At 36.7% G+C, this 14,182-nt stretch overlaps 1 protein-coding gene across 1 annotated transcript in view; it reads right to left on the minus strand.

Moving 5' to 3' along the window:
- P3H2 (prolyl 3-hydroxylase 2) overlaps positions 1–14,182 on the minus strand; it is a 154,884-nt gene that overhangs the window by 19,991 nt on the left and 120,711 nt on the right. The window contains exons 4-8 of the mRNA XM_068546448.1: positions 9,738–9,869; positions 7,991–8,133; positions 7,569–7,658; positions 2,131–2,171; positions 266–360 (exon numbers count right to left, since the gene is read on the minus strand). Of these exons, the coding sequence (XP_068402549.1) occupies positions 266–360; positions 2,131–2,171; positions 7,569–7,658; positions 7,991–8,133; positions 9,738–9,869 (501 nt within the window). The remainder of the gene's footprint in view (positions 1–265; positions 361–2,130; positions 2,172–7,568; positions 7,659–7,990; positions 8,134–9,737; positions 9,870–14,182) is intronic.

Here is a 14,182-nt window from a genome sequence, read left to right on the forward strand (position 1 = left end):
AATGATCATATAGCCCCTGCCTAGCTCACAGGACTCCTGTGAGTGAATTTGGTAGCACTTTTGTTGAAAACCAAAGGTAGTGATATACACACCTGAGACATTCTTGTTTTTGAGACTTGCTTTCAGAATTTTATGAACTGGAGTAGTTTAGTCCTATTCATTATTTTTCAGTGAAAATGGGTTCTGCCCTGATCCGGGTAAGAACTGGCCAAGTCCCAGGCTCCCCTTCCCCTCCTTCTAAGAGTAAAAGTGCAACAATACTTACCCTCTCTTAGGTCTCGGTCTATCTTGGGTGATGACTTTTTCCGCGTTGATAATCCATGAACTTCTGCCCCCTCCACATTCACTCCTGAAGGGACCCTGCCCATTCAAAAAAAAAAAAGTTGAAATAGCAATATCCCATTGAATAAAGATGTTCAAAGGCAAAGGATACCTTACTCAGGTAGTCTATGACTTCATATTGTATATTTTTGTGGTTCAAAAGTCCACATCTTTCAAGATCAAATTAGATGCTATTGCCTCCATGAAGCTCTTCTCTATTTTCCCAATGAGTGTGCTCTATTTCACTTCTCTAAATCTTCTTAGCAACCTTTATTACAGTTCATTGTATCCATAATCTAAACCCCTTGAGATTAGACTTTGAGTACCAACAGAGCATGAAACAATGGTCATGTGCATGTTTACAATGCTCAGAGTGTTGTATTATATGTCTTGAATATAGAGCACATCACTGAAAGATGGTTGAATTGAAATAAATCATGTCCGACTGTAGTGGTTCTCGACTATTCCAAGATAGAAGACATGAGTTTGTGTCAAACTTTGTGAACACACACAATAGCATGATGCCCTTTCAATATATACAAATTGAGCAAATCCAAATATGCATATACATTCTTGGATCTCTTGCAATAATTTGAGGTCACCCAGGGGTTGAGCCTTTGAAGCTCAGTGAAAGACCACAAGATTTTGAATAAGAAGGTCTGGATCTGCCAGTCCTTCATGGTGAGACACTGAGTCCTTTGCCTTGTCAGGGCCTCAGTTTCTGATTTTGATAATAACCTGGACTTCAAGATCTTGTGGACTAAGAATGCCGCCTGCCATATCAGTAAACGAAGGATATTGCGGCCATCAGCCACTACAGCCTCCCTTAATGGTGAGCCCTGAAAGAACTGAGGATGGAAACAGGATACCCACCATCAAGCAGTCAGGCACCACAGCCTCCCCCCACGGTGCACCCTGAGGGGACTCAGGATGGGAAAACACAGGACACTGGCCCCGGAGATCTGAGGTGCATATCAAAGGAATGATTTCAATGAGCCCAGGCTCTTGAATCTTCCCATACATAGAAAAGCGGAAACCCTAAATTAACTAGTGATGTCTGGTTTTCTTTAATTAACAGTAATCTTTTGCTATTCTGACTGTCTGCTTTTTGTTACAAAACTCCTATACATCCTGGCTCCTCCCTTAACTCTTGGGAGCAGTCCCTCAGAGCCATCTGAGAGGCTGTCTCCTGGGCTTGAAGTCCTCAGAAAATCCGCTGAATAAAACATAACTCTCAATTTTACAGTGCATTTTTTTCTTCAGTTGACAATCAATCTCAAACGTGTAACTCCAAAATTCTATGACTCCTTGAAATGCTCAGAACATGTAAACTGACTTTTGACATCTATCATTTTAAAAACTGAGTTTTCTTCATTTCTGATTGAGTTCATGACACTTAATATTTTAGCTTGCTGTAAAACTTTCCGAGCTTCATGCTTTCAAATAAATGCAGTAAGAAAATTTAGCATGAAAAAGATAATTTAATTGTTTTTTTCCTATTAAAAAATCAAAAACAGCATCCAACTTTCTCTGATTTAGAGTCACAGAACATTTAGCCATTAGAGATCACCTGATTCAACCCCTTGATGTGAGGAAAAGCATGAGACCCAGAGAGGAAGATAAATTATTTAAGGTGCCTTGGAAATAAGGGGAAGAGCTGGGACCAGAATGCAGAACTCCTAATTCTCAGTTCAGAGCTCTTCTAGTTATATCCTTTTGCCTATTTCATAGAGCCCAAGTTCTTTATAATAAATATGATTCTAAGTATTTCTTCTCATTACAAATAAACATTCTAAATGGAGAACTTACTGATTCTCATCCTGTCGTCCTCCATATTGAATCCAATAATTCTGTTTTAAATAAAAAAAAAAAAAAACTCAGTAGTTTTGTCACTAAAATTCTATGTACAGAAATAAGATAAAACACTCAAAAGACCTAAAATATTAGAAAACTTGCATATTATGTAAAGCTATAATATAGTATTTATTTTTAAATTTTAATAAAAAGGAAGGCTAAGGTTGCTAAAATTTTGGCTAAGACAAAATGGATTAAAAAAATAACATGGAATTAGCTTGGGCATCCATCCTTTTGTCCAAGAAAGTGATTTAGAATTTGGTAGCAAGAGACACTTAGAAGATAATTAAGTATAACTCCTTTCACTTTTATAAATAAAACAAATAAACAAAAAGTCCAGTCTGGTTAATCATCTGTATAGGATCATAAAGTAAGTGATTTTTTTCTCCTAGGGTCATTTGGGATAACATAACTTTCAAAAATAGTAAGACCGGATATAAACATATTAGAAATGTTACACTAGAAATGTACATTAAAATTATCCTAATTTTAAAAATGTGTCAATAAAAACATAACATAACTAAGAAAGAGACGAAAAATGTGTTACAAATAGGATATATTATAAACAGTGCTTTTTATATTAACTATTAACATGTACAGTATATAAAGAACTTATATAGCAACGAACAGATAAATGAATAAAATACATGTCCAGGTAAATCAAATGAGAGGACAAATAATTAATAATAATTTGTGAAAAGCTGATTTTTGCTGGTAATAATAATTTGTGAGAAGTTGATTTTTGCTGGTAATCAAAGGAATACAAATTAAAACAACAGTGGTGCACCATTTTGGACATAATATATTAGGCATATGAATGAGTTTAAGATGTTACTTCTCATTGCTAAGATGTTCATGGTAAAACCATAAACTTTTATGAACTGTTAGGAATAATGAAGGTACCAGAAAACTCTCCTAGAAAAAAAATTTTAAACATTCTCATATCCTTTGATGGCAGAGTTAACCCACTTCTGGGAATTTATCCTATGGATATAGTTCAGTAGAAAGAAAAATGCTTAATGCATTCATTTCGGCACAAAAGAACAAAAACAAATAAAACAAATGTTCAACAGCAGGAAAAGGATTAACTTATTTATTGCACATCAACTATAGATGTAGCTAAAAATAATTTTGAAAGCTGTAAAGATACAGAAATTGCTTACGCTATCCCAAATAAAAATCAATCAATAAAAATAGAAATCTATATATACTGTGGTACTACTTCTACAAAAGGGATGTCTTCATATGAAGAATGTTTAAAAGACAACATGGGAGACTTCCCTGGTGACACAGTGGTTAAGAATCCCCCTGCCAACTAAAAGCTGGTTCTTTGAGAAGATAAACAAAATAGATAAACCACTAGCCAGACTCATCAAGAAAAAAAGGGAGAAGACCCAAATCAACAGAATCAGAAATGAAAAAGGAGAAGTAACAACTGACACTGCAGAAATACAAAGGATCATGAGAGATTACTACAAGCAACTATATACCAATAAAATGGACAACCTGGAAGAAAAGGACATATTCTTAGAAAAGCACAATGTTCCGAGACTGAACCAGGAAGAAATAGAAAATATAAACAGACCAATCACAAGCACTGAAATTGAAACTGTGATTAAAAATCTTCCAACAAACAAAAGCCCATTACCAGATGGCTTCACAGGCAAATTCTATCAAACATTTAGAGAAGAGCTAACACCTATCCTTCTCAAACTCTTCGAAAATATAGCAGAGGGAGGAATACTCCTAAACTCATTCTACGAGGCCACCACCACCCTGATACCAAAACCAGACAAAAATGTCACAAAAAAAGAAAACTACAGGCCAATATCACTGATGAACATAGATGCAAAAATCCTCAACAAAATACTAGCAAACAGAATCCAACACCACATTAAAAGGATCATACACCATGAACAAGTGGGGTTTATCCCAGGAATGCAAGGATTCTTCAATATACATAAATCGATCAATGTGATACACCATATTAACAAATTGAAAGATAAAAACCATATGATAATCTCAATAGATGCAGAAAAAGGTTTTGACAAAATTCAACACCCATTTGTGATAAAAACCCTCTAGAAAGTAGGCATAGAGGGAATTTACCTCAAACTAATAAAGGCCATACATGACAAACTCACAGCCAACATCGTTCTCAATGGTGAAAAACTGAAACCATTTCCACTAAGATCAGGAACAAGACAAGGTTGCCCACTCTCACCACTATTATTCAACATAGTTTTGGAAGTTTCAGCCACAGCAATCACAGAAGAAAAAGAAATAAAAGGAATCCAAATTGGAAAAGAAGAAGTAAAACTGTGACTGTTTGCAGATGACATGATACTATACATAGAGAATCCTAAAGATGCTACCAGAAAACTACTAGAGCTAAACAATGAATTTGGTAAAGTAGCAGGATACAAAATTAATGCACAGAAATCTCTTGCATTCCTATACACTAATGATGAAAAATCTGAAAGAGAAAGTAAGGAACCGCCCTGCCTTACCATTGCAACAAAAAGAATAAAATACCTAGGAATAAACCTACCTTAGGAGGTAAAAGACCTGTATGCAGAAAACTATAAGACACTGTTGAAAGAAATTAAAGATGATACAAACAGATGGAGAGATATACCATGTTCTTGGATTGGAAGAATCAACATTGTGAAAATGACTATACTACCCAAAGCAATCTACAGATTCAATGCAATCCCTGTCAAACTACTAATGGCATTTTTCACAGAACTAGAACAAAAAAATTCACAATTTGTATGGAAACACAAAAGACCCCCAATAGCCAAAGCAACCTTGAGAAAGAAAAATGGAGCTGGAGGAATCAGGCTCCCTGACTTCAGACTATATATACTACAAAGCTACAGTAATCAAGCCAGTATGGTACTGGCACAAAAACAGAAATATAGATGAATGGAACAGGATAGAAAGCCCAGAGATAAACCCACGCACATATGGTCACCTTATCTTTGATAAAGGAGGCAAGAATATACAATGGAGAAAAGACAGCCTCTTCAATAAGTGGTGCTGGGAAAACTGGACAGCTACATGTAAAATAATGAAATTAGAATACTTCCTAACACCATACACAAAAATAAACTCAAAATGGATAAAGACCTAAATGTAAGGCCAGACACTATAAAACTCTTTGAGGAAAACATAGGCAGAACACTCTTGATAGCAATCACAGCAAGATCCTTTTTGACCCACCTCCTAGAGAAATGGAAATAAAAACAAAAATAAAAAAATGGGACCTAATGAAACTTCAAAGCTTTTGCACAGCAAAGGAAACCATAAACAAGATGAAAAGACAACCCGCAGAATGGGAGAAAATATTTGCAAATGAAGCAACTGACAAAGGATTAATCTCTAAAATATACAAACAGCTCAAGCAGCTCAATATCATAAAAACAAACAACCCAATCCAAAAATGGGCAGAAGACCTAAATAGAAATTTCTCCAAAGAAGATGTACAGATTGCCAACAAACACATGAAAGGATGCTCAACATCATTAATCATTAGAGAAATGCAAATCAAAACTCCAATGAGGTATCACCTCACACTGGTCAGAATGGCCATCATCAAAAAGTCTACAAGCAATAAATGCTGGACAGAGTGTGGAGAAAAGGGAACCCTCTTGCACTGTTGGTGGGAATTAAATTGATAGAGCCACTATGGGGAACAGTATGGAGGTGCCTTAAAAAACTAAAAATAGAACTACCATATGACCCAGGAATCCCATTACTGGGCATATACCCTGAGAAAACCATAATTCAAAAAGAGACATGTACCACAATGTTCATTGCAGCACTATTTACAATAGCCAGGACATGGAAGCAACCTAAGTGTCCATTGACAGATGAATGGATAAAGAAGATGTGGCACAAATATACAGTGGAATATTACTCAGCCATAAAAAGAAACAAAACTGAGTTATTTGTAGTGAGGTGGATGGACTTAGAGTCTGTCTGTCATACAGAGTGAAGTAAGTCAGAAAGAGAAAAACAAATACCGTATGCCTACACATAGATATGGAATCTAAAAAAAAAAAAAAAAAAAATGGTTCTGAAGAACTTAGGAGCAGGACAGGAATAAAGACACAGACGTAGAGAATGGACTTGAGGACACGAGGAGGGGAAGGGTAAGCTGGGACGAAGTGAGAGAGTGGCATGGACATATATACACTACCAAATGTAAAACAGATAGCTAGTGGGAAGCAGCTGCATAGCACAGGGAGATCAGCTGGGTGCTTTGTGTCCACCTAGAGGGGTGGGATAGGGAGGTTGGGAAGGAGATGCAAGAGGGAGGAGATATGGGGATACATGTGTATGTATAGCTGATTCACTTTGTTATACAGCAGAAACTAACACACCATTGTAAAGCAATTATACTCCAATAAAGATGTTAAAAAAAAAAAAAAGAATCCACCTGCCAGTGCAGGGGACATGGGTTTGATCCCTGGGCCAGGAAGATCCCACATGCTGCAGAGCACACCATTGTAAAGCAATTATACTCCAATAAAGATGTTAAAAAAAAAAAAAAAGAATCCACCTGCCAGTGCAGGGGACATGGGTTTGATCCCTGGGCCAGGAAGATCCCACATGCTGCAGAGCACCTAAGCCCGTGTGCCACAACTACTGAGCCTGCACTCTAGAGCCCATGAGTCACAACTACTGAGTCCACATGCCACAACTACTGAGCCCACGCTCTGCAGCTACTGAAACCCACATGCTCTAGGGCTCGTGTGTCGCAACAACTGAGCCTGTGTGCTGTAACTACTGAAGCCCGTGTGCCTACAGCCCATGTTCCACAACAAGAGAAGCCACCTCAATGAGAAGCACGCACACCCCAACGAAGAAGAGCCCCCGCTCGCCACAAATAGAGAAAGCCAGAAAGCCTGAGCAGAGCAAGGAAGATCCAACGCAGCCCCAAAAAATTAGAAAAAAAAAAGACAACATGGACACATGGAAAAAAGTAGTCAGCATGATAGGTAGCACGATTGTGACTGATTCTGTTCTTTTGAAGTCTTTTTATTGTTTAAAATGTTTAAGAGAAATGTTTAAAAGATAATACAAAATGTTGTATACAGAAATTAGGAAATAAAACAACCCTGAGGCAAACATATCATATTCAAACCACTTCTTTCCTATCCAAGTATATTTGCTTTTGACTTTAGCTCTCAGTGACATGGAAATCTGTTAAAGTCTTTTACAGTTCATCACATATATAGGGTAAACAGCCCCTCCCTCTGGTGTTTGTTTACAAAAGGCAGGGGATTATAATCTTCAACAAAAGGGGCTGGGGAATACAATCATAAATAAGAAGTCCACTGAATAGTTCCTGTAAAGACCTTTTCCTCTCTCCTCTTTGCTCTTACCGGCTCAGTGTATGAAAATCCCAGACCCTCTGCAGCTGATTTTATTAGTTCTGATTCCAGTTTATGATGCTTCACAAACATCGCCAAATCCTAAAGAAAAAAAAAAAAAGAAAATGTATATTTAAATAACAGTTAAAAGGTATGATTAATGTTCAATTGGAAATAATTTTCTTTAGATAGTAACAAATGAGCTCAAAAAATATTCACAGCTGCAAAAAATGTCTCTATCTCTGTAGATTTTCACAAGCTAGCACATAGGCAAAAAACACGCTTTTAGCATTACTAATTAAAGTTGCAAAGAACTGAGTCCTAGAACCTTTACTAAATTGTTAGTTATCTTTAAGAGAAGTGTTATATTTTTACCAACTCTCCCCAGAGCACTGAGCAGAATAATGAGTTTCTTCTCAGAACATGGGTCTCACCTCTCTAGCCTGGATAGATGCTGGGTCAGTGCTGTCGTCCAACAGACTCTCATAGTAATCCACATTGTCTCTGACATCCTCGTCATCCGGATGGAGTAGAAGATAGGCCTTGGCACACTCCAAGGCTTTCACATATTCGCCAACTGAAAAACCCAGGAGTTGCGGCATTAGAGTCAGCCTAGGTTGGTCTACAAAATTTTTAAAAGATACGTCAACATGTCCATGAGTGTCAGCATGAAATGATCAGTAAGAGGGAAGATGCTACCTACTGTATAGCACAGGGAACCCTACTCAATACTCTGTAATAACCAATATGGGGAAAGAATCTGAAAAAGAATGGATATATATATATGTATAACTGAATCACTTTGCTTTACACCTGAAACTAACACAACATTGTCAATCAACTGTACTACAATATAAAATAAAAATTAAAAGAAAAGAGGGACGATGCCATGAGGCCGAGTAGAAGCAGCAGAAATAGTTGCAGATGAAAGGAAGGACAGGATTTCAGGTATTCCAAAGGTACTAACTTCGGTCTGCTATGCTGCTAGATGTCTTCAACAAATTATCAAAGCCTCCATCTGAAGATATTTGCTGGCAACTTACATTATTTAACACAGAGTAGAATTTTTGAAGTTAATTCTGATTTTTGTACTGAATTTGAAAACATGATATCTAAGACCAATTTCAGCAATCCAAATTCTATTAATTGCTTTTAAACATAAGATGCTCACTCTTTCTTTCTCAATGAGATAAATGGAAATTAAACCTTTATTGAGATATCAATTTTCACATAATGATTTGGGAATATTTAAAATTTGAAAATATATTCTGTTGCTGTGCAATGAAAAGTGTACTCCGTGTGGAGAAAAAATCGGCAACATCTGTCAAAACTACAAACAAATAAACCATTTGATGCAGCAAATGTACTTCTAGAAATTTATCCTATAAATATTTACATGCAAATGTAAATGACATACAGGAAATGTTATTCATTTGATCATTGATTGTAATAGTAAAATATTACAAACAACACAATGCTCATCAGTAAGGAGACACATTAAATAAATTATAGTATGGTGATATCTAGATATAAAGAAAAATTAATGAGGAAGATCTTTATGTACTGAAACAACTAGATTGAACCATATAAAACTGCCAAAATTTGACCATTTTTGACCAAGCAAAAGGGAATTTCATAGGTTCAACATACTAAAAAAAATCTGATATGTATCATTAAGTGAAGAAAACAATGTGAGGAAGAGTGTAAATAATGTGCTATCTTCTATGTGTAAGAGGATAAAATAATTCAGAGACATTGTGTGTGTGTGTGTTGTTGTTTCTGTATAAAATTTTGGAAGGGTAAATAAGAAACTGTGGATTTTAGGGCATGAAATTGGGTTGTGGGGAAAAGAAAGAGAGAGAGGTTTTTAAATATTTAGTCTTTAAACCTGTGAGTATACTATCTTTTCAAATTAAGTTGAAAAATTAAATTTAAAAATCACATAAAATATCAGTCTAGTATAACTTTCAGGGCATTGTCACAACATTTGCCCACTTGTGGTTTCACATTCTGCTCTTGTTCTGAGCTGTAGTGATGTGAGGTGAGAGAGAAAATGCATACACCTCCATAGCTTGATTACAACTGAGGAAGGCAGAGAACTAACCCACAAAAATTCGATGTCTGTTGTGATGAGCCACACCCCTTACCCCCAAAGGTTTTCACAGATAATCCACGCTTTACCTCGATAGTAGGCAAACTGTAGGTAGTCATAATGTAGGGGAAGAAAGTTCTCGATTGGTGAGAGGCGGCCAGGGCGGGTGGCAAGTTCCCTCACGCACTCATGCTGACAAACCAGCACCTGCACATAGTGATCTGAAAAACAAGAGCCAAGACGTGGTTTCCTCTCATCTGCTCAATGTCCAGACTTCAAAGTGAGAACCACGGTTACACAGGGCATCTCACCTCACCATACACTCTTAGAGAGATATCATTATTATCCTCACTCATGACCAGAAATCCTTTTCACAAAGAAAGTAAGTGACTCACCAAAGCTTCCTAACCAGTGATCACTAGATTAATTACTCATAGATTCCAAATGTATAGCACTCTTTCCTTCTGTGTATTCTTTTTCTACATCTCCTGAAAGTGACATAGGCCATCTCATCCCACCCATGCCCAGCTGAGTAGATTACTTTCTTATTTAACAACTTGGGGGTCTCATTTTGGACTTTAGATGGCCTGAAGTGTACTGGAGTCAAGATAGGAAGTTCAGATCCCAGTTATGTTAAGGACCGGTTGAGAGAAAGGAACTGCCATGTACGTGGGGAGTTCACGCAGAGAAGTGAAGCCACAATGCTCTTTTTCCTTGCTAATATTTTCAAACCACTTTTACTAAAGGGGAAATAAAAACAACATTCCTTTACATCTATTGATCAGGTACCTATTCTACCCAGTTACAAATTAGTCTATCACCTGGACATTATAAATCCTAATACTGTAGGGACTGGTAAAATAGGAGAAGGATGAAAGCTAAAGAATTTGAAGAAGCATTTTGCCTCTTTTTCTTTGTTCCCCTTTCTTTGTTCCCATTCTTCTCACTTGCAAACAGGCGAGGATCCTGAAGTGCAGGGATTTTCATGCTCCTTTTAGCTCTGGGTTCTATCTCATACAAGCATGAGCTGAGGAAACACAAGTGGCTAATGTCCCAGAAAGAAAACCCTTCTTACATTTTGCCCTGACTCTGATTTTTACAATGAAGATAGAGGCAGTCTTTTCCATTAAGAGAATAGTCCATTCATGCTTGTGCAGAGCAAGTTCTCTTGAGAATAATGATAAAACCACCCGACTTCATGACTGTACAGTCTAATCCACAACTGCCTCCTTTCAAAAGGCTTTCTATTAGGCAGAGTTTGGCTTGTATCTAGATGACCTTGAAGAGGGACCCCCAAAACACAACAGAAAGGAAATATCTGTTTCCTGGTGTGTAGGGAAATGTGCTAGTTCTCTTAAAACCTGGCTAACTCAATCTAATATAGTACAGCTAATAGGATCACTATCATCCATTGGTTCTTAATTCCAGTTGGAAGACATGAGAAGAATGGGTTATGTTTACTTGATTAGCATGTTAGAAATAAATAGCTGGCTATTTTATTTCTTAAGAAAACAACAAACAACTCTCAAGCATTTCTCCTAGTTTCGCTGGCCATTTGCTTTCCTCTTTACCTTTTAATATGAACTCCTAATTCCAAACGACAAGCCAAAGGAAAGGGTGGGAAACACACCCAACAGGAATCCACAATCTGAATGGAAGTATTTTTCAAAGTAAAATATTAATAGCAGCAAAATAAGAGTGACAAAATGATATCCTTTAGGGCTTCAGTGAGCATGGCTGGTAATAAATAACTGCATTCAGAAGCCATTTGTAGTTTTCTCCAATTGGTAATGTTCTTCCAACTCTAAAAGTCAAAAATTCCAGCTTTCTAAATACATTCTGTATTTTAAAAGCCAGTTTTACTCCTAATCGAGAATAGTTTTGAACCAGGCAGGAATTTACATAGTTAGAGTAATGATATCCCTTTTTATTAGTTGTATTCCTTGCCTCCTTTCTATATCAAATGTTATTGTGAAATTATTATGTTTTAATATGTTTGAGATTCAAGACACTTGCATGGGAATGCTTTTAAAGATTTCCATCTCATAATGAATTGGATATGCTTCAAATTCCTGAGAAGACTTACCATATTCCTGTAACATATAATATTTGATTGAACTTGAGGGACTATGAATTTTTTATCACTTTTCTTTATTGGAAGTGGGGTGATGGTGGTGGTAGCTGTGTTAGTATTAGGAGCCTGAGTTAGGAGACTTCTATTCTTTTCCAGCAACCAACAGGCTGTGGTGACCTCAGAAAATTGAGAAACGTTAATTTGTGGGAATTTGTCAGTCAATTCTCTTAAACCAGATCTAGGACATTTGCCAAAGCTGTTCAGTGGCCATTGGTAGAGGTAGGTGTAGAGATGAATGTGGGAATGAAGGCAGGGCACCTATCCTTAAAAAAACTACAAGACAGCAAACTGTAATAAAGGAAAAGCCTGCCCATTCTGAAATAAAAGATTAAGTTAAAGAAATATTCAGCAGTTGAAATGTGAAGCACACATAAAACTGACATTCAAATGAGCAGTGTTTACAAAAATGCAAGTAAATGGCTCTAATAGAGGCCCAGCAAAATAAAACCTTAGGGGAAAAAATCCCCAATAATGCTGTATCGATTTTAAGTGAATTGAGTTGAACTTGAGTAATTGAATGTGTAGCAAATAAGCCACTTGACAAATAATATATTTACAATAGCCAAGATATGGAAGCAGCCTAAGTGCCTATCAATAGATGAATGTATAAAGAAGATGTGATATATATGCACACACAATGGAATAGTACTCAGCCCTCAGCCATAAAAAAATAATGAAATCTTGTTACTTGTGACAACATGGATGGACCTAGAAGGTATTATGCTAATAAGTCAGAAAGAGAAAGAAAAATACTATATGGTTTCACTTATATGTGCAATCTAAAAACAAAACAAAACAAAACAGAGCAAATGAACAAACATAACAAAACAGAGACAGAGTTATAGATACAGAGAACAAATGGGCCAGAGGGGTAGGTGGTAGGGGAGGAAAAAAATAGGTGAGGGAGCTTAAGACAAACAAACTTCCAGTTGCAAAATAAATAAGTCATGGGTAGGAAATGTACAGTGTGGGGAATATAGTCAATAACTATGTAATATCTTTGTATGGTGACATATTGTAACTAGACTTATTGTGGTGATCAGTTTGAAATGTATAGAAATATACATTTCTAAAATGTAAAAAAAAAAAGGCTAAAAGAAGGCACATTGATTTTCAGTTTACTTCTTAGTCTAAATTTTGATAGATATTTCCTAATTATCCTTCTAAAAAACCTCAACACAAGCTTGCACAAGGCTCTTAGATAGCCTCATCCACAAGAGGGCAGACAGCAGAAGCAAGAAGAACTACAGTCCTGCAGCCTGTGGAAGAAAAACCACATTCACAGAAAGATAGACAAGACGAAAAGGCAGAGGGCTACGTACCAGATGACGGAACAAGATAAAACCCCAGAAAAACAACTAAATGAAATAGAGATAGGCAACCTTCCAGAAAAACAATTCAGAATAATGATAGTGAAGATGATCCAGGACCTCGGAAAAACAATGGAGGCAAAGATAGAGTAGATGCAAGAAATGTTTAACAAAGACCTAGAAGAATTAAAGAACAAACAAACAGAGGTGAACAATACAATAACTGAAAAGAAAAATACACTAGAAGGAATCAAAAGCAGAATAACTGAGGCAGAAGAACGGATAAGTGACCTGGAAGACAGCATAGTGGAATTCACTGAGGCGGAACAGAATAAAGAAAAAAGAATGAAAAGAAATGAAGACAGCCTAAGAGACCTCTGGGACAACATTATACGCAACAACATTCGCATTATGGGGGTCCCAGAAGCAGAAGGGAGACAGAAAGGACCCGAGAAAATATTTGAAGAGATTATAGTCAAAAACTTCCCTAACATGGGAAAGGAAATAGCCACCCAAGGCCAGGAAGTGCAGAGAGTCCAATACAGGTTAAACCCAAGGAGAAACATGCCAAGACACATAGTAATCAAAGTGGCAAAAATTAAAGACAAAGAAAAATTATTGAAAGCAGCAAGGGAAAAATGACAAATAACATACAAGGGAACTCCCATAAGGCTAACAGCTGATTTCTCAGCAGAAACTCTACAAGCCAGAAGGGAGTGACATGACATATTTAAAGTGAATTTAAAGTGAAAGGGAAGAACCTACAACCAAGATTACTCTACCCAGCAAGGACCTCATTCATTTTCAATGGAGAAATCAGAAGCTTTACAGACAAGCAAAAGCTAAGAGAATTCAGCACCACCAAACCAGCTCTACAACAAATGCTAAAGGAACTTCTCTAAGTGGGAAGCAAAAGAGAATAAAAGGACCTACAAAAACAAACCCAAAACAATTAAGAAAATGGTAAAAGGACATACATATCAATAATTACCCTAAACGTGAATGGATCAAGTGCTCCAACAAAAAGACACAGGCTCGCTGAATGGATACAAAAACAAACTCCAAACCCCATATATATGCTGTCTACAAG

The sequence above is a fragment of the Eschrichtius robustus genome, chromosome 6 (genome assembly GCF_028021215.1).
Source record: "Eschrichtius robustus isolate mEscRob2 chromosome 6, mEscRob2.pri, whole genome shotgun sequence".
Lineage (NCBI taxonomy): Eukaryota > Metazoa > Chordata > Mammalia > Artiodactyla > Eschrichtiidae > Eschrichtius > Eschrichtius robustus.